This window comes from Lepisosteus oculatus, chromosome 12, assembly GCF_040954835.1.
Source record: "Lepisosteus oculatus isolate fLepOcu1 chromosome 12, fLepOcu1.hap2, whole genome shotgun sequence".
NCBI lineage: Eukaryota > Metazoa > Chordata > Actinopteri > Semionotiformes > Lepisosteidae > Lepisosteus > Lepisosteus oculatus.
This window is the reverse complement of record NC_090707.1, coordinates 15,675,549-15,701,402: the sequence shown is the minus strand read 5'-3', so window position 1 is coordinate 15,701,402 and position 25,854 is coordinate 15,675,549. Positions and strand designations below refer to the sequence as shown.

At 37.1% G+C, this 25,854-nt stretch overlaps 3 protein-coding genes across 6 annotated transcripts in view; 1 reads left to right on the top strand and 2 right to left on the bottom strand.

Moving 5' to 3' along the window:
• lrp2a (low density lipoprotein receptor-related protein 2a) overlaps window positions 1-2,139 on the top strand; it is a 78,293-nt gene extending 76,154 nt beyond the window's left edge. The window contains exon 79 of the mRNA XM_015358914.2: window positions 566-2,139. Coding sequence (XP_015214400.2) covers window positions 566-739 — 174 coding nt within the window. The 3' untranslated portion in view covers window positions 740-2,139. The remainder of the gene's footprint in view (window positions 1-565) is intronic.
• Window positions 1,186-11,374, bottom strand: LOC102691553 (retinol dehydrogenase 7-like). Of its 2 annotated transcripts, none has more exons than XM_015358915.2 (6): window positions 10,965-11,374; window positions 7,944-7,982; window positions 7,074-7,404; window positions 5,033-5,291; window positions 4,230-4,393; window positions 1,186-3,755 (listed from the first exon to the last, which is right to left on the bottom strand). In XM_015358915.2, exons 1-6 carry the CDS (start codon window positions 10,965-10,967, stop codon window positions 3,502-3,504), a joined length of 1,050 nt encoding a protein of 349 aa, XP_015214401.1. In that variant the 5' UTR covers window positions 10,968-11,374; the 3' UTR covers window positions 1,186-3,501. The 2 variants fall into 2 exon arrangements, with proteins under 2 accessions (XP_015214401.1, XP_006636668.3); XM_006636605.3 differs by lacking the exon at window positions 10,965-11,374 and adding an exon at window positions 8,215-8,743.
• A 3,282-nt stretch (window positions 11,375-14,656) lies between these two features.
• On the bottom strand, window positions 14,657-20,863 carry dhrs9 (dehydrogenase/reductase (SDR family) member 9). Of its 3 annotated transcripts, none has more exons than XM_015358985.2 (5): window positions 20,762-20,863; window positions 18,894-19,208; window positions 17,248-17,506; window positions 16,550-16,713; window positions 14,657-16,008 (listed from the first exon to the last, which is right to left on the bottom strand). In XM_015358985.2, the coding sequence occupies exons 2-5, from the start codon at window positions 19,204-19,206 to the stop codon at window positions 15,785-15,787; spliced, it is 960 nt and encodes a 319-aa protein (XP_015214471.2). In that variant the 5' UTR covers window positions 19,207-19,208; window positions 20,762-20,863; the 3' UTR covers window positions 14,657-15,784. The 3 variants fall into 3 exon arrangements, with proteins under 3 accessions (XP_015214471.2, XP_015214472.2, XP_006636595.3); XM_015358986.2 differs by having other exon boundaries at window positions 20,766-20,855; XM_006636532.3 differs by lacking the exon at window positions 20,762-20,863 and adding an exon at window positions 20,644-20,702.
• Between the last annotated feature and the right edge of the window lie 4,991 nt (window positions 20,864-25,854).

Below are 25,854 nucleotides of genomic sequence, written 5' to 3'. Positions count from 1 at the left end.
CGGCGAATCGGTTACCTGCCATTTCTAGTTTGTCTTTGTCCTTCGTCTTTCCTGGAGAACAATGCTTTTGTGTCATCAGTGTGTTGAAAGCTGTATTTGGGTAATTTCCCAGCAGGACAATGTGATTTCTCACGCTTTCTCATACTCATGCCCTATTACCAGACGTGGTCACACACTACTGAGACCTGTGACTTTTCACAGTAGATCCTCTGTTGATCATCTGTGTTGATAATAAAATGCAATTCTCTTCTCATGTCTGTTCACAATGTCAGTGCACAAGCTACAAAAAAGAAAAGATTTTATTTTCCTAATAGCTGTGAGACTTTTGATGCTCAAAATGCAATGAAACATGAATTATCGCACCTACTGAGCTAGCTGAGTTCACAACCCTCTCGTAATGCCTATAGAATTGTTTTAGAATTTAAAAATAAAGAAATAATGAACTGTCCAATCTGAATAGTCTGGAACAATTCTTTTCACCATTATTTTATTTTAACTAAACGTTTTCAAAAAGCATGCTACCATGCAGAGCTTCTTAGTCTTTCCATCTTCCTTGGTTCCACAGATGCAAAAAGATCAGCCGGAGGGCAGTCCTGAGGACGGAGCTGCTGCTTCTGAACCTTCTCCATTTGCACCACCACAGAAATCTCAAAAGAAAGACCGGCCATCTGCCTTCACGCCCACAGAAGACACTTTCAGAGACACGGCCACTCTCGTCAAAGAAGACAGTGACGTATAACTGTTCAGCAGAGACATCAGAGACAGACTTGCCTTTGCACATAATATATTTTTATATGCAGCCTGTACAAAACTAGATTATTTTCCAAAAAAAAAAACTTTATATGAAATTATAATAGCTTACAGAGTGGGGGTCTGTCTTAACATTGCCTTGTTATATTTCTAATGCCAATTCTCATATTTTTTATGATTTTTTATGGTGATGTACTATATGTATATCTTTGCACTGAACCTGCTTAATGTTATAAATATGTTGTATATTTGTAAATTTGTGAAAGATTATGTCAACTTTCTCTGGAAAATACGATCCTGGCAATAGAAGATCTGCTCCATAGTGGTACATGAGCAAGAAAACACAGTTTATGAGTAAAGTACAAACAGCTATAACTGTAAAAAAATAACAGTAGCTTGGATTAATCTAAATAATGAAACAGTCTTTAACAAAGATGAAGATTAATGCATTTCATCTTTAATGTTTATATACCTCATACCTAGGCTGAGAAACAAAACAAAGACATAAAACTGGGATCTTGTTGTCTGTTCTTGAGAATTGTAAGTCAGAATATTATTTCTTTCACTTTCAAAGGACAAACAGGAAATGTTTTTAAATCCACCTCAGATTAGTACTTTAGCCTAATATTTCCATTGAAATGCTTAATGAACAAAAGTTTTCTGCAATATCATGGAAATTTAACATTGCAGTGCAGTTCACAGAAACTCAGGACTGTAGATCACACAGTCTGTTGTAGATGGTGCATTAGGTAAGTTATTCAACATTTTGACCTATGTTACAAATCACTTTACATATAAAGAAATTAAATGAATAAATGATTGGATGGGAAAGGCCTTCAAGGGTAGGAAAGGACATAAAGCAATAGTTTCATAGATATCTCTTAGCACTAATCCGGGACTAGTGCAAACTGGGGGCCTGTTGTTTATGAGTTTGTGAGTGACATCAGACATCAGCACTGAGAACATTCTTTAAAATGAATTATGAAACGCTATAAATTGTTCCTTTTTATTGAGATTTGCCATCATATCATCACCACTGAAAATAAAAAAAATGCATTAGCATTCATGCACAGACAGTATGTTTTCTTGTGAGCAATACATAAACAGGCCCACTCCTTTGCAATTTTCCATATTTCTGCAGTTTTTGCCTTGTCAAACAGTTTTCCTGCTCCAAACATTTCAGTTGTTTTCAAGGATCACCATTTTGTATTCTAATTACAAGAAGAATACAATAAAACACCTTGCACCCTTACAGTATGTAGAATACTTTTTGGATGAAGTTGTGAGACACATTTAATATGCCTAAATATACTTGTAGATGAAAAGAACAGAACTGGAAAAAATTGCTGCTGCTGAAACAAATCTAATAAATGTGTTATTTTATCAATACCTGATTTTGTGATTGTTTTGTAAATGTGCATTTACTACAAAGGCAACAGAACAGAATCATTAGAAAAGGTGTTAATTAATTAATATTATAGACTGGTGGTTTTATTGAATAATCATTATGCAAATTGTCTAAATTATTTTTAATGAGTATGATTAAAAGTACGACATATTAAATTACCTAGTATTTTCTTCATACTTGTGCAATGGATACAATGGACCATACTGAATACATTTAAATGATTTAGCAGTACGTAAACAAACTTCATGCTAAACAACATTAAAATGAACAAATATATTTTTGTAAAGTTGCATGCATTTTCATAGGGTTGTAAAAAGTAACAATGGATAAATATTCATGAGGCAAATCATTTTGGGGAACAATTAGTATGATTTTAACCCGATGAGCAGCTTCATACAGCTGAAGGCATTTATAGTATTGTAATGAGATTTGAAGGTTAGACAAACAATATTAATATTCCTGATGAAAATAATCCACATTTTACATAAACGTAAATCCACATTACAGAAAGTAATCCAAATTTTTATCAAATATTTTTATTGATTTTTTAAACCAAGAAAAAACTGTGTATATTACAGGACATATAAATTGTGTGTACAGTGTTTCATCTGAGCATAATTTATTAAAAGGAAAAATATAATCTCCTTTCCTCCTAAATCATCACTCACAAAAAGAAGTGAAACAAAAGGAAAAACAGGAGACACAAAAAGAACATAGCAAAATACAAGCTTCTCTGTCTTTTGTATATAATCATGTGTATTACCGGTTCTTACATCTGTTCTTTAATCCACATTTTTTAACCAAATGTGTCAAATGTTGCAAACAATTATATGTTCAGAAGTTATTGTATTCTTACACTGAATCCTACACTCTTATCATTTTAATTCACTCTGAAGTTCTTCATTTTGACAATTATTTTAAAGAGTGGCACAGTGGTTAGCTTTGCTGCCTCATAGCACCAGGGCCCTGGGATCAATCCCGGGGTGCTGTCTGTGTGGAGTTTGTATGTTCTCCCTGTGTTTGTGTTGGTTTCCTCCCACAGTCCAAACACAGTGTCTTTCCTGTGTTGTGCTCTTTTCAAAAACCCTTTGGCATGGATTGTGTGAAGTCACAGCTTGCACTTGTGTTTTTGTTCTGCACTGGCTTGGGAAAATGCCTGGGTAACACCTTGGTAAAATATGGCACTTTGTGAATTTGGTATACTGAGCTTTTGGTTTATTTACTAGAACGTTCCAATGAGATCAAGAAGGTTGTATATTTAACCCAACAAAGTAAACACACATATTTTTCACCCAGTATAAAGATAAAGATATGTGGATTTGAAACCTAGATCTCTGTTTTGGTCAGGTTTTGGAAACATCCACCTGATTTGTCTGCACAATTTTGCCTTTTGGACTCGGCAGAAGGGCACTTATTAGGGAATCTGAAACAAAGGAGGGCCCGTAAGAAAGAGGAAGCCAGAGAAGTTTGGCGTCCCAGCCTACTCCGTATCGTGTTCTGGGGTATCGAGCTGTCAGGGCATGCTCCATGCAATTAGTGACTTTGGAGATGTCAGAACTGCGAAGCAATTTCATTGAAATACTTTGGGCTTTCACATCTAGGACAGAAGATCAAGAAAAAAATATTAGTGTTACTCAAAGTGCATTTTTTATAAAATGAAGAGGCCTGAGTGATTTGCCTTGAGAGAACGTCATGAATGCCTCTTAAACGTTAAAAGATAGAAGACATTTAGATAAGGCACTAGCATAAACACAGTTGTGCGATTTTTCTCCACTCCCAAAAGCTCTTATGCTAATAGAACTCACTGTGCTGAAATGAGCCCAGTAACTGCCAGAAACACTAAAATCTCTTACCTACAAAACATCTACACTGACAGTGGCTGGTCTTGTAACAAATAATGCTTAGAAAAAATTGTATAGAACTGATTCTGAAAAGAGACAGTTTGGGCAAAACAGAGAATGAAGACACAAAAGACCTTCTGAGAAATGCAGTTTGGTTACTAGCAGACTGTAGAAAAGAAATATGTTATTTGCTTTAATCTTGAAGTTATGGTTACATCCTTTTTACTTACACTCTTCATAATATTTGTCCCCGTAAGAGTCCTTGACCTCAGAGGGGAGACAATTCCAGAGCCGCAGAAGATCTCTCTCAATCACTTCTAGACTTGTCACACCCGTCTTGAAAAAACCAGGCTCTATGATACTGACGTTGATATCAAAATGATACATGTCTCTCCTATTGAAGTGGAAAAAAAGCACACATTTCTTAAAGGCTTAAAACTATTAATTCTACAGGTAAAATATGAACAGATGGAAAATCTGCTTTAAATGGAAGTTATTAAATGAAGTTCAGGAGGAATAACAACGACAAGTCAAGCTCACAAAGCTGTTTATATAACCATCATTTTTCTAAACTAGCTACTGTACATATACTGAACTAAAACATTTCTCTTTGCATCCATCTCAAGCATCCCTCCTCTTTCCCATCTTCATCTTGCAGCTGCCCCTGGTTTCACTCAGTCTGATTGGGGTTTGAGTCTCCTCATCCTATGGTCTGGAGGCGACCCATTAACCAAGCGGGTTAAGCCAAACCTATCTCATCAAGACGTATTCCAAGGATTCACAACAAAAATTTGATTCTTCGACCCAGTGGCAATTTACTTTTCACAGTAGGGCACTTATTGCACGATGCTGCAACGTGTAACTATCATTTACTGAATCGTTACTTCTTTTATAGCTTCAATATTAATTGTTCCTTCATGTGACCAGTTGATCACATTTACAGTTTGGCTTTCCGGCGTTATCGTGGAAACAAATAGAAGTATAATAGAAGTATGTGTCTTAAGACTCTTTTTTAAAAAGCCGTCTGCTGTACCTCAGGCTGTCTGAAAAGGACTCCACACCCCACTTCGACAAACAGTACCCGCCGCCAGTCATAGCCAGTCTGCCCATGACGCTGCCAACATTCACCACCCTGCCTCGGGCTTTCTTCACAAGCGGCAGGAACTTCAGCGTCACTTCGATCAGACCCATCAGATTGATGTCAAGGACATTTTTAAAATCTTCCACCTGCATCCAGTCGGTCGGACCAATCGGTGAGGCTACGCCTGCATTGTTTACCAACCCCCAGAGGCCTGACGCAAAAGACAACAAAGAGAAACGTTACATAAAAACTCTCTGTACTAATAAGTGTCCAAACCCTAGCCAGAGTACAAGCTAAAAACAGACAGTATTATTGTTTTATTGATTGTATTATTATATAAAACAAACTGTAAAGGAAATGAAACATTGTGTGAGCAGTTAACATTTCTTTGAAGTAAATGAAATATCTTTAATGGGATGAAAGAAACCCAGCAAGGAAAAGACCTTTAACAGTTTCTCGACAATAAGTAATCCAATACTAATAAATATCTCAAGGAACTTGAATGGAAAACTTTCAAACACCAGTGAAACTTATAATTTATGTCAAAAGGCACTTTACAGTAACTGAAACCTGATGTAATCCAGATTAAATCCCTGAATGGGAAATGATGCAATGCCCATTACCGTCGTGCTTAAACGAATTAATCTTGTAAATGACTAGGACTGGTGGACAGACGTGCCGTGTCTGGTGCATAGTACCTGATGAATATGCTTCAGGGCAGGGTCATTCTGGCACTTGTGTATAGCCAATCGGATTTGTACACAGAGCACAGTTTATTTTTATGATTCAGGTTTTCACATTGTTGTAATAACCTTTTCTAAACTAGGCTGGCATTGCTAAGTAGAAGAATCACCGAACGTACCAAAGAAACCTATTCCTTTTAGACCGCTATAAAAAATAGATAATAGAATAGGCACAGCCACAAAACAGTTGTACTGTACGTAAAACCAAACATATAATCACAACTACTGCACAGAACATTTCTTAAATATATTTTACGTTCTCGCTTATTCCTGGTCAGTTGATTTAATTTTTTCTCCAGTCTTTTCAGTCTTCATTGGTTTGTGACTGTTGTGATAAAGGGAGTGAAGGCTGTAAACGGACCTTGTACAGTACTGTATATTGAGGAGTACTCCTGTTAAGGATACTATAAAAAAGTAAATCCACTTTGCTTACTAGGGTAGTTTACACACCTATAGTAAGCGTTGTTTGTAACATAACTAGTTGACCACGGAAACAGTTTAAAGAGCTGTATTGTATTGCAGTTCAAAGGAAAGCTCAGTTTATCATTGATGACCCCTCCTGGTCTCTTCATTCCCATTTCCAACTGCTACCTTCAGGGAGGTGTTTTAGAACGCCTGTGGCCAAGAAAAATATATACAAGAAATCCTTTATTCCCTGTGCAGTTGGTATATGAAACACAGCTAAGTGAGTGTTTCCTGTATGGAGCTATTGGAAAATGTGTAATGCTCCTGTAATTTGGGCAGAGCAAGATGTGTGCAAATGTACTGATGAACGTCTGTTTGTAATGTGTTTTTATTTCATGTTGAGTGTTATTTCTTTTTTGTAGTTTTGTATGGTCATGCCAAAAACCTATTTCTACCCTGTTGGACTGACAATAATGTTACACCTTATCTTAAGTGGCTGTTAACAGGAGAACAAGAATATTGAGCAAAATTAGACTAAGGCATGACAACTCAAGTTAAGAAAACTAAAGTTTAAAAGTGTACTTATAGTAGAATTCCATATAATGAGATTTGATTGCTGTCCTTAGCAATAGTTGGTCTTATGATTTGTTCATTTGTCGTATCCTTTAGAGTAAGGACACTGCAGATAAATTAACTTACAGGTATGCCCCTGCTTCAATTAACCTGTTGCTGCAAGGGTGGCAGGTAGCTTAGGAGTGGGCATATTTATAACTGTCTGGACTGCAGGAATCTCCTCTTTATCTTTCCCAGTGCTTGACTCTGACTTGCACACTATCTCCACCTACCTCGCTCTACAACCTCAGCCCGCACATACTCCAGAGCTCTCTCAATGCTCGCGCTGTCAGTAACATTGAGCAGGAGCGTCTTCAGTCTGGGGGAGGCTGCGGCTCGGAGGTCTTCAGCCCCCTTCTCTGTCAGGCATGTGGCTATGACACCGAAGCCTCGGTGGTCGAGCTGTCTGGCCAGCAGATTCCCAAAGCCAGAATCACAGCCCGTCACCAAGACGCTTTTCTGGTCTACGTGATCGATCTTCAGGGAATCCCTTATGTACCAGACAGCGAACAGGATGAGAGAGGAAACCAAGATGCTAGAGAGGACTGGGTTGGAAATGACGGCCTGAAAAGAAAACACAACTATTTAGTGTTCTATAAAAACACTGGAATTTGAAGATGCCATACCCAGTGCTTTTAAATTCAAATGTCAGAGAACATACTTAGCATAGAATTTTGCATTCACATAAATATCCTAATGTTATTCAATTCTATGTTCATATGTAACTAATACAAAATATAAAACTGCTGAACTTTAAGTTACAACCCTTGGAAATGTATTACTTCATATACAGTTGTAGGACAGGAAATCTTCACCAGTACTACTGTAAATGCCCAGTTAAGAAAAAAGAAAAAATACCTTGTACTTTGAAATCTTGATACCAACTGAATCAATTTCTGTTTATTACTGGTCAGTACTTTTTTGTAATCTGACTGCAGGTTTCTGCTCTATGTATGACTGTTCCTTAGTGCTTTTTTTGTTGAATCCATATTGTAAAATGTCACACGATTCAGTAAAACTGTATGTTTTCTAAGAAACACTAGAAGAGGTTTCCTCATACAAAATGACAAAGTCACCTTTAGAAATGTGTTATTGTGACTCACCTGGATGAAATTATCGAGACAACTCTCATTTTCAGCTATCTAAAAATAAACACAACATGGTCACAGCTCAGTCCGAGGCTATATACTGTATCTGATAATTCTTTGACACATTCTGAAATATATTCTAGTTTAAAACTGCTAATGTAGATATAAATATCCTTATGATAAAACAAATCCAATAGAGATATTCCATAATATTAAGTACAGGCATTTAACAATTTCACATAAACTAAGTGAATGTTGAATTACTGTACTGTATAACATTACTTACCTCATTTTTAGAAGGAATGTCTTCATCCATTGCTTTTATAAAGCTGCTGTAAATGACTGTGCTGTGAAGTCTGTGAAGTCTGTGCTCAGCAAATAGAATGTAGGGTATTAAATATCCCAAGGCTTTCATTATTATCCCTGCCTGTAAACTGGAGTAGGATCTTCATCTTCCAAGCTAATCCTATTATGCCAGTTTAAACCACTACTTCAAGTAAAGAGTGTGTCAGCTGCTTTCAGGAAAACTTTGCAGAAATAGACTGCAAAGAGCACAGGCTCCACTGAAAAACATTCAAGTTCAAATGTTTATATGCCCCCTATATACTGTAATGATTAGTTTAAATATTACCTTACATACAGTATAGTCAAGTGTGATAACATGTCCGGATTCACAATACAGTATAATCCCTGTAATAATGAAGGTCAAGACATACTACTGGCTGCTAATTCTTTATTTTCTTGTGAGACTGTTTTGATAGTTTACTTTAGAGTTAACCAGAGCTACAAGAGTTCTTACATTAATTTAATAATTATAAGATAATATAATAATAATACAAGATAATGTTAGATATAATTAATGTTAGATATAATGTTAGATAATGTTAGATATAATATGTTGATGATTGACTACATCAATCATCAACATATCTCACTCCTCCTGTGTTTTCTGGATCTATTTGATGTCTGTTATAGGAACATCCTTCTGACTGGGAAGACCTGTCACATTGTACAGTACAGACAATTCCTTTGTTCTGAATCTTTAATTAATTTATTTTTATTTTGAAAAATCTAAATGAGGTTTTATCTTAGATTTAGAAAGCTAGCATTCTGACTGTGGAACATTAGATTTCCCTGCACAATGCTTTATTTTGTGTACACATGGGTTGAACTGCCTGTCTCTTTGAGGCTTGAGGGGATGTCTAATCCCTGACACAGTGTCCTTCTGTGCCTTCTCTTCTGCAACCTTCAGATTATGCTCCCCTGTTTCCATGCCTCTATATAGGCCCAGTGGGCCCTATTTGTAAGGCGTCCAGACCTTGGGGAAGAAATACCAGCCACAGGCTTTCTCCTGGCTATTGTGGGCCCGTCTTGTGTTAGCGCCGCGGTGAAAGGCAAGTGTAAAATCAGCAGCTTTTGAAATGAACTGCAAAACGTGAATGAAGCAGGGAAATCTCTCAGCGATTCAGCACAGGAGAAAAGAAACACTTTCACCTAAAGCGCAGCCTCCAGGGCTACTCCATGCGCCTCAAGGAGCTCAGTGCTTTTTGTCATTCCAGATGGCTGGCCCTCGCTGTCAGCTTTGGGTGCCGGCATTCAGCGCAAAGTGACAGCATCACAAAGCTCGGAGAGGGCGCAGTCAGACAGTAATTAAAACGTCACAACAAAGGAGCGGAGCCTGCTGGAAGTGCTCCAAAATGAGAACACAGTTGTTAGCCTTCCATTGGCAAGGCAAGTGGCTTAGACACTCAAGGCCCTCAAACACCAGGGCGGAGAAAAGCAAACAGCAGGTGGGATGAAATCCTCACCGATAAGTGCCCGTGGTGCTTTAGGTACTGAAAGGAAGGCATAGTTGAAAGGAACAGGGAAAAACAGTGCATCTTAAAAAAACAACTGTCAAAATAGTAATAATAATGGATGCCTCGTTTTCTCTAATGAAATAAGTGACTTGATAAATATATCCATCTAATAAATGGGTTAGTGGAATTCACGGACTTGAGGAAAATAAAAACAACCACAAAATGTCCGTTTAACCGCAAAACGACCTTCTTCTTACTGCAGATTTCTTCCTGATGTGTACTGACTTTGCTCTTCTAGTTCTTCAATCGCAGTGGCATGTTCTTTCTGGTCCTTTCCGCCACTCCTTCGGCTGTGCTATTTACATGGTTAGAGAGCGCACCCTACTGGGGAAACGTGGAACTGGAACATGTTTGAAGGCCGTACACAAGGCTGCCAAAAGGCACAAGTTCCTAGTATTTTAACACGAGCGTATTAGGTATACAGTATTTAGTTCACTTAAAACCTGCTTTTTAGTACTCGAGCTGTGTGTTGTTCTGTCAATATTTTTAAATGTCTCTGCGCCTACTTTAAGAATTGTCTGTTTCTCCCAAATTATTTTTAATGCGTATTTTTTTTGTTTTGCATTGAAAATGCTATTATTATGCTTGATGCTTTGATGAACCAACACCACAAATGTGAAAAGAAATGGAATGTGTGCTTATTTGTCAGTTTCCGTGTTGGGAAGGACAGGTCTCTTGATACTGATTTCCTTAAGTATGTGTTTTCATTAATCGGTGGACTTTCGTACTTTTGTCCTAATTATACACAGTCTTAGAAAGTTGACATACCTAATCATCCAGAGATGTATTCAAGATGAAGACAATGATTAATGTGATCTGAAAAGCAGAACTGCGCTGCAACCTGGTCCAGTTCTTTTCACAATACCGTACTGAATGTGTTCTGAAACATGCCAGCAGAGGGCGCGCGTGTGCCACGATAAAGAAGGTACAGCATGCATTTTAACCCGCTGTGAAAATGTAGCTTTCTGCATTAAGATAGTACTGCTTTATGTAACTCTACACTGAATTATAAATTGGACAGCACTTCCGTAACAGTTAATATAAGAATCAAACTAAAACTTCACACTAAAAAGGTATTGATTTAAGAATCCACATTCACAACGAGTACTATGAAAGCGCACGCAAAAATAGACCCGGAACTAAACTATTGTCTATATAAATACAAAGCAAAGCCTACCATGGTCTACTTGGTCAAAATCTTCTTGTGTTGTACCAATGAACACGGCTGATGTTCCTTGTATCTCTTGTTTTTCAGTAACTCCGTTCCACACTTTCTCACTGTTATTACCAAACAGGCATGGGAATTGTTTTCCGTCTAAAGTGAGGCAAAATTTCACTAAAAGAAATCTCTCAGTACTTCGATACAAATGTAGTCTAGATCCCACCCCTATCTTATCTTCTGCCTCTGAAATGCCAATGTTTTTTTGGAATGAAAAAAATGTTACTATGTACTTCTGCCTCAGGAGGAGTCTGTGCAGTTGTCTTTGTCCATTCCAAACATTTTGCTGGTCATGCTCTTCTCAGAAGAAAGAGGCCCAGTGTTTTTATGGAGAATGATATGTTTATGTACATAAAAGCACTTTTCATTCTATCCTTATCTGTGTGCCATGAAAACAAAGGTCTGTTTATCTGAACAGTCTAGAAACTTACAATATTGTTGAACTATATTCTTCATTTTAAGCATTTTATTTTAAAAAAAGCTTAATTTGAATGCCCTGCTTTTAATGAGCCTACTGTACCTATGAATATATTACAGTTTATATAGAAGTCTCTAACACATTAATATTCAATTCGTGCAATTTTCTTAGGATGAATGTTTGGTTGACTTTGAGATGCCATATAAGAATACCAGAAAAAGAATAAGCACATACCTGTAGCAATAGGTCTTTAAATTGTTGGCTTAATTTAATCAGATCAGAATTTGGCTACCAAAGTTTCCATTGCACTGTATCCATTGCAGAATATCAATGTCAAACCTGGTATCCTGACAAGATTGTACTACCGGTTTGTTAACTTTGGCTTCCCTAAATTGACAAATTTATAGAGTTTCACCTAATAGGGAGGAAGTCGAAGCCTAATCTTGTCCGCACACATCCGCCTACCTGCGTATGAATATCACACTCCTTGCTTACTCACTTACACATCTACTTTTAAAGTCAGATAGGCTGTTGTGCTCCTCAGTCTGGTGGATTACACCATTCAATGTCACTGTGCCTGACCTTGATTGACTGCACTGCTGAGAATTCGGTCGGTGAAGCAATTTTTCACTTCTGCTCCTGATCTGCTGTGCAGTGCTCTGCTCTGCACCTCAAGTAGTTCATAAAGTGGATCCCCTCCTATGTGCAGAGCACTATGGCATGTTTTGACATGAAAAGCACTATACAAACGCAAACAATTAATTATGATACCATGATAATGACAGTGGGCCTTAGTTTTATTAAATTATTGAATAGTACAAGTCATAACCTAATATGTCCAAATACTGATTGAAAATGTATGTTTCTTCATACCTGATGAGACAATGCACACATACTGTAATAGATCTCTGTGAACAGTACTTAGTGTGTTCCCCTGAACTTATCAAAAGAGGCCTTTAAGGGGGGCAGAATGTTTGCTAAACATTATCAGTGCCTACAACGGCTAATATCGGCTAATATCCTGATTATCATGTCAGAGCAGAAGGACTTTCACCTCACATTTATCACAAATAGTGAGGCAGTAAAAAATGCACTTCTCTGTCAGTTAAGCAGTAAAAAAAAATGAACAATAAATACACAAACATTAACACAATACAATAGTATGCAGAGAAAACACAGCATGTGACATATAATTAACTGATAAGTCCCACAAAAATGTACTGTGGCTGTGTTAGACTTGGCAGCTCAGATATTTACTGTACATATTTTAAATGTAAGACAAGATTTGCAGAATGTTGAATATTGTAGGTATGCTATTTAGAATTTCTCATTCCATATTAGTACATTATAAGTTGTTAGTAATACAAAAATAGAATCAAGGATTTTAAATTTGTATCTGGAATTTATGGAATCATTTTTGATTACAAGAAATGAATAATGTTTAAAAAGAAGACAGCCAATCCATATTTCTGTTACTCTACAGTTTTTACCTTAAAATACATTTAAAGTTTTCAACAAGTGAACACACCTTCCAGATTGCTTTGTTTCTGTATTACATTGATTCTACAGTTTTCTTGCTTCCAAAACAGAACTTAACATTTCAAAATTGTTAGTGAAAAAGATCATTTTATATACTGTACGTATTTATATATATTTTTTTCATTTAACTGGTACTGTATATTTTCATTACCATAGTATAATTGTGGCTATTTAGGAAATCTGCTTATTTCAAAGATCTACTCTGTATTTCTTATCAATTGCCTTTTTCCATCTCATATATTCAAATGATGTTATTATGTAGCTGAGCAACATTTTTTATCATGAATTTCTGTCTTTTGTTTTAATGAAAATTAAAGTAGCAACATGCTGCTGATTTGCCTGTACTATTCTAGTCTTTCACAAATGTATTTCTAATTGTTAATGTTTTCCCTTTCAGTAAAGCTTTATTAAAGCTCTTTTTTGAGTATTCAGTTTTTTCATTGCCATTGAATATATATATATATTGAATAAGGAAGAGTTCAGAGTTTGAAAAAATGTAAATGGTAAATTTCAAGATCAGGTTAAGCTGGCACTACGGTGAATCCACCTGTATTTTTATGTCACAGTTCTGAAAGTTTTGTATGCTCAAAACACTGGATAAAAATTATTTAACTTAATAGTATTAAAAAATTAATAAAAAATAAAAAAACAGAATCATTTATGAAGAGGACAGAGTGGGAAACTGTGTCTGAGCTACTGTACATAGGAACAATTGGTTCATTTATTTTTAGTGATCTGTAAAACCCTAATTAAGAAGGAGAACAGATGTGATTTATTTTCCAATTTAGTTTGCTTTATTGGCTTATCTCACCTGACTGAGTGAATAACCTGTCTTGAATAGTCCTCCCTTTTTTGTAAGGAAAGAGCCAGGGAGGATGAATGATTAGGGTGAAGGTGCAGCAGAGGACGGGCAAAGGAGCAAAGCAGAAATGTGATATTTACACACAGGTAGGCTGAAATGGGCAAGATTAGGGGTTGACCTTCTCCTGAACCTTCTGAGAACTTTAAAACTCCATTCACCGTGAACAATTTCAAAATGAATAAGTACTCAAATGACATAGGCTTTACATAGTCTTTACTTTCCTTTACCGAGGAATTGTAACAGTGGGTCCCACGGTATACCACTGGATGATTTGATGGATTCATAAAGTGAAAGAATTTCATAAATGTAATTCGTGTTTTATACAGTATTACTGAAGAGTGATATGTTTCTTAAGAATTAAAAAGATTAAATTTAAGCATTCTTCAGAGCACTATCAAGTTGTTTGCTGTGTATTAGTTTGCATGGTCTATTTGGGTAGACAGACAAATTGAACCGCATGCTACTGCTTCATTTGTAACTGTTTATACATGTAAATGCATGTTTAGCTTATTTTGACTAAGAATCAACATAACACTCAGCCTTTCAATTTGTTGCACTGGACATACACAAATTAAGAAGGGTGTATTTTTATACATACTGGAAACAGAAGTAAAACAGCTCACCTTTCAATTGACCTAATTTACCTTAATTTAAATAGGAAGTATTTGCCTGTAGAAAAGGATATGCCGAGTGCCTGCTTTGCTTAAAAATGTTAAACAAATTTGGGTATTTGGTTTTAATTGCAAAAGAACTGTACTACACTGGTTTCATATTTTTATGTACAGAAACAAAGGAGAACAAAAAAAAAAGAGTCTCTCTTGTATGTAAATATTTAAGCAAAATGTGGGAAGCCTTTTTAATCTTTCTGAGAGAAATTCCAGTTTTCATTCCCAATACAAAATTCACATTTATATGAAGGCTTAACTTAAGGACTACTTTAAGAACAAAATGAACAACATTGTCAATGACAGCTTAGTAATTATGAAGAATATTACAAGTAAATCTAAAATGTTGGTAGAAACTACCTTCTGAACCCTCATATGTTAATAGTAGTTCAAGTAGGTAGCATGTGTAGACTGCAAAGGAACAGGTAAAGGTTTATTCCATGCTGAAAAGAGAAGAAAAGAAAGACAATGTTTCAGCTGTGGAGCCTTCTTTGGGTGTGTGGCTCCACAGCCAAAATGTTGTGTTTCTTTTCTCTCTTTTCAGCCTGGAATAAACCTTTACCTGTTCCTTTGCAGCCTACACATGCTACCTACTTGAACTACTATTAAAATATGAGGGTTGAGAAGGTACCTTGGCTGCTATCTGTGTGGTGTTTATACAGTATGTTACCCCCATAGTCATGTGGGTTTCCTCCCCCAGTCCCAAAACATGCTACCAGGTTAAATTGTTCCTGGAGTGACTGTGAGTGTGTGTGTCTGTCTGCTCTGTGATGGACTAACGTTCTGTCCAGGGTGTACCCTGCCTTGTGCCTGTTGCTTACCAGGATAGGCTGCATCTCTCCTGCATCCCAGGATTGTAAAAAAGCAGTTAAAAATGGATATATGCTCTTGCACATGGAAAGCCAATCTGATAAGACATGTTGCCCTTTGAAATAACAGTCATTTGTTTACAAGAAAATAATTTGTTAACATTATTCAAACAGTATTTTGGTAAATGAGTCTATAAATATAGTTTATTTAATTACAGCTTTCCATGTCAATTCAAAGATCACACAAAACCAAACTGCAGTATTAGTGTACCATCCTATATTAGAAATCAACCAGAACAGAATAAGGTTAATTTTGGTGAACATGATCACCAGACTTCCAAATGTGTCAAGTGCCAAAAAGAAAATTCAAATCCACTCAGGGAGGAACTCACTAGACAGGTCTGGACAGTGACCCCAGCGAAACTATTTAAGCCACGACTTTCAGTGACTCTATGGAGTTCCTGAAAGTCAGCAAATTCTAAAAATCAGACTACTGCCTTTTCTGGGCTAATGCTGTCTTTGAGGAGCAGGTAGTCAGAGATCACTGTTGGCATGTAAGACAGAGGAAGCCAGAAGAACTTGGCATCCCATCCTGGAGAGTAGCGGGTTCGGGGATGGACGGCTGAGACGGCATGCTCCATACAGCTCACCACCTTCATCAGGTCAGAGTCTGGCAACTGACCCATCATCTTCTTCATCAACACTGACACTGCAAGACAGGAAAGTACAGCTTTCTTACCTTTGCATGAACACTAGAAATGTAATTTGGATTTACAGTCATAGGAAGAAAACTGGCTGTTAGTTGATGAAACAGATTCTTGGTTGCCCCCATCGCTATGTACTGTATGTGCACACCAAACCATAATGTGACAGATTAAGAGTTATGATAATGTTGCTCATGATAGAAATGTGCTCCGTCACAAGTCTAAGGTCTTGCACTATCTAAACATAAGATAACGGGCAAAAACAATTCAAAATGAATCTGGAAGCTTTCTAGAATTAGGACTGAAAAGATAAAAGAGTAATTTTTGCTCATGCACGGAAAAGAATGAGTTACTACAACTTTGTATTTAGCACAAAAGACTGGTATCTACCAAAAGTGTTTCTGTATCTTGTATTTTTCAGTACTGCAAGCTAAACATTACACTGATTTTAGACTTTGTTAAATATTAGAATGAACACCTGTTTATGTGTTAAGATGGTAAAAGGTGCTATATTTTATCTTCATTTTGTAAGTCTGCAAAAATTACCTTTCTGCACATAAGAGCTTCCATAGTCATCTTTGACTTCCTGTGGCATTTTATCCCATAGTTGCTGAACATTTTTTAATAAAATATCAATGTCAGTCACACTGGTTTTGAAAAAGCCTGGTTCAATGCACAGGACTTTCACTCCAAAAGGCATCATGTTTCTCCTTAAAAAACAAAACAAAAAGCAACATGAGAAAATATCTAAATACAACATAGGTTCATACTTAAAGGCCTGCTGTACCACCTATGACACATATGTGCAGACTTCAGTCCAGTACACTGTGTGCCCATGTTTTAACAAACACAAATACATAACTCAATATAACAGTAGTAGCAGAATGAAAAGATTGCATTATGTATTCATAAAACGTTAACTGTTTCAATTTATAGCCAACGTTTTATTTATATAATGAGAGTTCTTAAAGACTTACAGCTTAATTTAACTTTACAGACAAGCTGCTCACTGTTCAACAGGAAATGGTTTATTGCTGTCTTTAAACCACCTGAAATTTTAGATTGCTTTGAAGTAAAAAGACCATTCAGTTTGCACACCATAAGGAAGCCTACATTTGTTGAGAGATTAGGTGATTTTATTTGAATGCTCCGTGAATTTCTTTTGGGACCTAAACAAGGCAGACTTGCATAAGTCTTTGTACTTGTACCTCAAATAATAATGGCAAAAAATTCTAAAATCATACCTAAGGCTGTCGTTGAAGGCTTCGACTCCATATTTTGAAACAGAGTAGGGTCCACCAAATGGACTGATTCTTCCGAAGACACTGGCCACATTCACGACTCTTCCCCGGGCTTTTTTAATAAGAGGGAGTACACTCAGCGTCACAGCTATAACACCCAGCAGGTTCACATCCAGCATCTGTCTATAATCGTCCACAGTGAGCCAGTCGCAGGGCCCGGAAGGGACAGACACTCCTGCATTATTCACCAGACCCCACAGACCTGCAAAGCACAACACAAACACCATCGTGACAGACACCAAGGCGTGATTAGTGCACTCAACAAAGATAAGATCACTTTATTGGCCATATACACTTTCTTGTATTAGGAATTTGTCTTTTCACAGACACCAGCTTGCTCTCCACCAGACACACAGACAGGGAGAGAAGCTTGGGGTCAGAGCGCAGAGTCAGCCATTTATATAGCACTCCTGGAGCAGCTGTGGTTCAGGGCCTTGCTCAGGGGCCCAATGGAATAAGATTCCTCTGCCGGCCACAGGATTTTGAACCGGCAACCTTCCAGCCACAGGCGCAGATCCTTAGCCACAGAGCCACCACACCGCCCCCAGTACCCTATGAATAGCACCCACTGGAAATTTTAACTCAAAGACAGCCTTAGTGTAGTACTGTACATCTCGGAATACACGAATCTTCTCGGAATCAATCAAAAGCAGGAGTCTCAAACTTAATTCCTGGAGGGGTTAGAGTGTTAGGTTCTGTGTTTCAGCCAAGCTCTTGACAATGTACTGTAGTTTCTTTAACTGCGGAAATATCGGACTTGATATACTAATCCGACGGTTTCGTGTTTTGGACCCTTGAAAGCTATGACGCAGAAAAAGGCGGAGTTTCCTTGCAGCTTAACCACGGGGTCAGTGACAAATACTGTCCCAACTCTTCGTCGCTTGCTACTTAATTTTATAATAATGAACAGCGCCTCAAGAGCTAAAAGAACACAACGATGAACTGGCGAACACAGAAAATAACAACGCATTTCAAGCACACAGAACAAAGCTCATGGGTAGCCTAAATCTCGGATGAATCCTTTATCATCGAACTAGTTGTTGAGGTTAAATACTTCCTGTTCAGCACACTATTGTTTCTTTGCAACCTGTTAGATACCTGGGAAAGGGATGGTTACCACCGGCCTAAGCACTTTTTCTGCGGGAAAGCCTGCGGCTCTTCGATAAATCTGTAAGTGTCGGATTCCTAGGAGAGCTGACAACCTCACCCTAATTACAGGCTTCGGGAGCGGCCAACAATGAGATTGTTTGGGGAAAAAAGAGTGAACAAAAGAGAGAATACAAATGTGCCAACAAGCATTATTTCTCAGGCTTAATCAAATTAGACACCCCTTCTGTACTATTCTGTGTAATTACCTTTTCCAAACAACAATGAAAACAATGCCACGGTTTGCAGACTAACTCCGGTGTTTGGCTACTCATTCTGCTGGAGTTGCACTGTGACACAGTGCCATGATGTAGAGTTCTGCAGGTAACAAACAAGCGATACGTCATGGCAACAAGAGTGGAATCAACGAAATCCAAAAGTACTTAGGTTCCATTCCACGTCTGACTTCACCGAGACCAGAAATTAATAGAGTTGAGACGTACCCTTTTCTCCCACCCTGTCCTTTATGAGCTCGGCAGCTTTAGCAATGCTTTCAGACTTGGTGACGTCAAGGTGGAGAGTCACAAGCCTGTCAGTAGCGCTTTTCCTCAGAGCGTCTTCTCCTTTTTCAGTGAAACACGCAGCAATCACACGAAAGCCCTGTTGGTCCAAATGCTTCGCCAGCTGGTTTCCAAACCCCGTGTCACATCCAGTGATGTACACATATTTGTCAGATTTATTGGGAACGGTTTTGCGTTCCTTGTACCAGCGGTACACACAGAAGAGAGCCGCTAAAGCAAGCAGGTACAGAAACATGTCTGAAAAGAGAAAGAGTTTGAGATAGCTTATTTTCAGTGCAGTACTGCACTAAGAACCTTTGTAAATGTATGGGCTAAATTTCTAATCTTGACATTGATTGCAATAATAAACCAGATCTCGGCGATGCAAGAAATCCCACTTTTGATAAAGTACTTCTTTTAACTTTTTATCAAGCAGGTGGCAGCTGACGACAACTGTCCAACTGCTGATACGTCTCATAAGCAATATAGTTCTGAAAGCAACACAGGAAATCTGGTCAGTACAGACGTTACACAATCTGTAAACCTAAGCGACGTGTGAGGATTATTGCCTAATTGACCTCACTATAGTGGTACAAATTCGTTATTTGAAGGGGGATTATAGTAGAAAATAATAGACACTGCGAGAAAAAGGAACATTTAGTAAAACACAGCAATACAAATTACAGGAAAGAATTAAACAACGCATGCACTTGAAAATAGTAAAGGACTACACATCGATTTACACCGAGATACTTAGTATAATCGTTGAAAACAAGTGTCAGATAAGTGCAGGGAGCCCCCTAATACCTTTAAATGATACCGTGAACACAAACTGGCTAGTCTGAGAGCACTTTCGCTGTAAGCAAGCTACTTAGTCAGATGAACAGGAGGTAACAGAAGAAGATGCATTCTTATCAAGCTGAAAAGATAAATAAAACTGCTCCGGGCATTACAGCATTTTTCTATTTAAAGTGCACGGTTTGCAAAATGGGGCTCGTTCTGCAACAACAGGTTAATGCTTAGCATCATCTTTATACCCTGGACAGCAATCGCTTTTATCTAAGGCAACTTACAATGTATAGGAAATTTGCTTTATGTAGACATATGATGAGCAAACGTGCAGGTACAATAAGGCAATGAATTAATATAACGAGAGCAAAGATGAAAAATAACGCAGACGGAATAAAGAATTAAAACTGTATGCTGATAGTGTTCATACAGAAAAATAATGTAGGCACTCTGAGTGCATGACCTGTTCATAGTATATAAGTGCAATTAGCAAATTACCTGAACAGTCCCGAATGTTGAAAATATTATTGTGGAATAAAGATAATCTAAAATTGATAATACCTTTCTTAGCTCTGAAAGGAGCCGAGAATAGTCTTTCTAAAAATTAAGTTATCCAGTCCTTTTATTAAAATTGCGACTACACCCCAGTAAACACCACGGTTTAGGCGTTAACACGAAGCGCAGCTTCCATAATTAGCCGAAGCTGCAGAAACTCCGTCGCTCCTACTGAAAAACAACAGTTTGAGAGATGACGCTGATACCGACGATGTGGGAAATTACAACCAGTAGGGCCGAAAAAGTCTTTAAAAATCCAATTAATTGTAAACGCTTTTAAACATCAGTCTGCTTCACGATTTAGCAATTCGAGATGACATAAAATGTTATACTTCAAAGTCATACATACTGTACATGTTGCAGTGATTTTTCTGTTTGTAATAAAATCATTAACAATAATAATATCATTTACACCTAAAGATGAACTCTGAAATATGTCTGAAACATGAAAGCTATAGTAAACTCACCTACTTTCTATGGCCTCAATTGATCCAATATAGAAGATGGACCCTGAACTTTTAGTACCACTTAAAAGCAAACCCTCTTCTTCCGGTGTAGGGTGTGTGTATATATTCAATTCTCATAAAACGCCACCTGCTGGCTTTTAAAAAAAATACTTTTTAAATGTACTTTTTATTCTTACTGTTTGGTGCTATGCTCCCTAGCTATTAAAATAGTATAAATAGAAATTTGCTTTGTTGTTCTGTCTACTGAAATAATTAGTGTTGCTTAGTTTATATCTGTTGTTTCCAAAGCATTTAAATTATCACAATTTAAAAAGTTTTGAACGACAACAAAGTAATGATTAATTGGATTGCACTTTATAGATGTTTTTTTTAGTCATATAATTTACTCATTTTTGGTATTGCAAGCATAAGCAAGTGTACATAGAAACTTGTTTGATACAGTAATCGTATGTGATTATCTGATTTATTATATTTTTATTTCAGCAGATTTACCAGCATAGACTGCTATTATCCACAGGAGGGGTTTGAAAAAATAACCATAGTGCACAGAAGGACGGTTTTTCTTTTGCATAAACATGAATTCCAGGGGCATATCCTTAAAACACCTTGCCCCTATAGAGTTAACAATTTGTTAGTATTCCATCCATTTTCTAACCTCTTTATCCAATACAAGCTTGCAGGGGAGCCAGAGCCTATACTGTTAAGCAACACAAGGTGGGATATACTCTGATGGGTCCATCACAAGGCACACACAGACACAAACACACCCACACAAGGGCCAATCTTCCCAGAAGCCATGTGATCTATTAGCTTGTCTTTGGACTGTGGGAGGAAACTGGCTTCTCCCTCATTAACACAGGGTGAACGTACAAACTCCACACATACAGTATAGCACCTCAGGAATTGAACCCAGGGCTCCAGCACCATGAGATAGCAATGCTAAACTGCGCCACCACCCCACCCTTGGTCACATGCATCCATCCACTTTCAAACGACTTTATCCCAAAGAGGGTTGTGGGGGAGCTGGAGGTTATCCTGGCAAGCAAAGCACACAAAGTCAGGGATTTGTCAGTGTTGAGTGCAGTATTGGAATTAGAAATGTATTTGTAGAAAAAAATACCCCCTTTTGATAAGCATGTCCAAAAACCTCACCTTTTGTTTAAATTGACTATAAGACATGGTTGCTGTCGTCACTCAAAAGTCGTTTGGTCACTTTTAGTCAAATCTTTCTATTATCTATCCCGAGGAGGGACTTCTTTTTCAGCATTGAGTGTCACATTCCTTCAGGCAGTTTCTCTTGGTTTGGCCTGAATGGTTCTGGTTTCTATAGTAGATCTCCACCTGTGGCATACTGATATACAGTATGATTATTGGTAATGGGCTTTACTGTGGAAAGTGGTATACAGTATTGAGCTTGTGTAGGTCGATAAGCATTTGACAGCTGTTCAGAGTGCTGTCTGAATTGAACCATGATGATGTAAAGTATGTTACCTCCTTCAATTCAACAGAGTCAGGAATAAGTAGGTAATGTCATCAAAGTGTTAATACAACAACTATGTGAATACACACATTTAAATCAAGCTTCCTGTGTTTGTTTTTTCACTACTTATATATTACTTCTCTTCTACATAGAGTACAGATATGATTTTCATTGTATTACTGTATTTTACAGAAAGTAGCACCACTAGATGGAAGTAAACAACCGCATAAATTAATCTGGAAAATGATAGGCACTGAATCTTCTTTTGACCGTGCACTGTTAACACAATTACAGAGCAATAGATTTGATACAACTCAATTGCGGTAAATAAAAGTTGATTGGTCCACTTTTTCTTTATAACCCATTTCAGTCTTAACAAAGGTGAATGCAAACCTTTCATTCTTAATTCTGCTAAATGCAAGTTAGATGTTTGATCAGTGCTGATAATTTCATAAGAAGAATAAAAGACACCCAAACTGGGAAGTGCACTGGAATGACCAAATTCTTTATGGATCAATTGCGGAAGGCAATTTTCTGCAGTAAAGGAATTGCAAAACTAGCTGAATTTGATGCCAGTTCATTGGAGTTTAAATCAAAATTAGGAAACACTTGGATCAACATGAGGAGTCAATAGATCCTTTCTCCTTCTTCATTACCCACATGTTCATATCTTGGAGGACAACTTTGAATCCAATCATTTTCACTATAGCAGCAGAGGTCTGCTATATTATAAGAGGCAAGACAGGTCTCAATTCAACAATGACAGTACCTGATCCACAGATAGCCAACGTTGCAGCTTTTGGCTGTCATGAGCTGTTGGCAATGCTGTTCATTTGTTCTCATTTGGTTTTTTCAAATTCAACATTTTTTGCAAATTTCCTTTGTGGAAATGTTATCATCTGTGAGAATTCCCAAGAGGGAATTAAAAACAGGTAAATGGCTAACAAAGTTCAAATTCCTGTCTGAATAGTGGTGTTTCACCCAGAGACCATTGCCCTGACTTTTTTTTATCGCAGTTTGTTCCTTTCAAAGATATTGATCGCTCTTTAGTTAATGATTGCAAAGAACTGTTTGGCAGCTAGATTGTACTTTGTTAATTTATTTTCAGCAAGTTGTCAGTACATCTTCAACTACTTCAGAGTCCTTAATCTAACCTGCTGTTTTAGGATATGTCTGGAGAATGGTACCATTCTACTAAGTGCTTGTTGTTTTCACCTGTACCAATTCATTTGTAAATATGAAATGGAATATATACGACTCAAGCCCTGTCCTTTGTATTTACACCTTGTGGTCTTTAATCTTCTTTAAGGCAGATCTAATTTACCTGTTCACATGCTTAGTGAAAAATGCACACTTTCTAAGTGCCAATGATCAAGATATACAATGAGTGGATGGTAAACTTGTCTAAGATCTAGTCATGATTGGTTTTCATGACTTGGTGTAGGTGTCAAATTAGGGGCTCTGAGCCATCAAAGAAATAAACATGGAATTCAGCACTGATCAGTGCATGTGATTATCAATCTGTCCTATTCCCAGACATCGGATTGGGATTGAGATCGGGATGAGGTGTATAACTATTGTGGTGCTCAAGTGCTCTCCAGCCCAATACAGTGCCACTGTCTAGAGCTATCAAAACCACAGGGTACACAGAGCTCTCACTAACAGCGTGCAGACTGGCTCAACACCCACACAACAGCCAGCCGTTAACAGTGGCATCTCGCCAATGACTTTGATTAACTACTTTTGAAAGAGGCACTCCCATTGCTGTGCTAACATGTCTCAAGATGACATGGTTATGTTGCCAGAGGTACCCGTGACCATAGTGCTTCTTTACACACATATTTTTATCTGCTGATTGTGTAATGTCAAAGCACTGAATATTCCATTACAAATTCTGCTCCATAATATTCCCTGTACTGATCCCTGCATGTTCCTTTTGATGTGACTTGAGTGGGTTTAATTATCATACAAGTAACACATGCTTCCAGAATTGTGTAATACAAAAAGCTTCAGGAAATTGTCCAGAAGGCATTTTAGTCAATCATCTTAAGTTTGTTATGCAGTTTATAATATTTGTAATTTGTTGCAGGATTCATAAGATTTTATAACAATGTTTCCATATTGTGAAAATGATGACACTTTGTTAGTGAACAAATGAGTATATATTAGATTCTTTATTCAGGATTAAATTATGTACCCATCTGGTAGAAGTAAATGCACAAACGTTCAGAAACAGTACATTTGAGTACAAAATGTGAAGACAATATGTACACTCCTCTTAATGGGACAATTATATAAACAGCTCACATGTCTTTTTGAGCTAGAATTTCAGAGGAAGCTCTAAAAAGGAGAAAAGAAGCACTTACTGCTAAGCTGTGGTAAAGGCCAAAATAATAAATAATTTATGACTCTCTCACAACACAGGCTGTCAGAGATAAGAATTAGGCTGGAGGTAAGGGACTTGTGGTCATTGAACTCAATTTTCCATGCTGTCGTTAAACTCCTTTGGGTGTAGGAAATGACTTTGAATGGATGAGAGCCATTATTTGGGGGTCTTGTTCTGATGTTTTTCAAAGCAGAATTATAAAATAACACCAAAATCAATTAGTTAACTATGGAAAGGAGAAGAAAGAGTACACTTACATAAAACATGCCTGTGAAACTGAAATAATTCACTCAACTTTTTTTTTGTAAGTTTTATACAGTATACGTTTGTACCATTTTTAGTCCTTCTCTAAAACAGAATTTATTTAGTATCAGCTGAATATTACATGTAATGATGAGTGACAGAAAGACATGTGAGGTGTCCTGTAAGGTTGCATCATTCTGTAGTAAGTCAGAATGTAACTTATACAAATCTGATGGGCGCACAGATGGAATCCAGACACTTCTTAGTCAGTGTAGTGACAAAAGTGAAATTTTACGGATACAATAGGTTTCACAAAAATCAATATTAACGTTTCATAAACCCATATATTGTCTGGAATGCAGCCAAAGAGCAGGTTTTTAGGTCATTAACTCTGATGTTGAAGAATCTATAACTTTATAAAGATGTGATTTATTAATGGATAAGATTCCTTGGTGGTGATGTTTTTTTTATTTTGAAAGTCAGGGAAAACACCTTACATCTATTTAATGGAAAAGGAGATACTGAGAAAAGTGTAATGTGGGTACAGACAAGAACATTTCCTCACAGAGAACTATTCTGTTAACACTAATAGTGACACATATGATTATATATATAATTTTATAATTCACTAATTTCTCTGTGTGTCTATTGCAAATTCCACCCTTGGGAAAAATCATGGCAAAAAATAGCTTTAGGATCTCACTATTCCTTATTTTTTAATGGTTTATGAATTGGTAAAAGAGTCTCATTAAAGGATTACAAAATAATAGGTACAGCAAAGTTGTATAGTCTCAAAATTAAACACAATAACAAGTCTACAATACATCATATCACAATACTGAATATTGCATATTTGCAATTGATATATAATTAATTATAAAGATAAAAACAGTTTCCTGCTGGACTGATATGTTATGCAGTTCATATAGTGTAGATGAAAATATGGAGGCTTATTGAAATTTCTTTGTATATTTCTTTCAGATG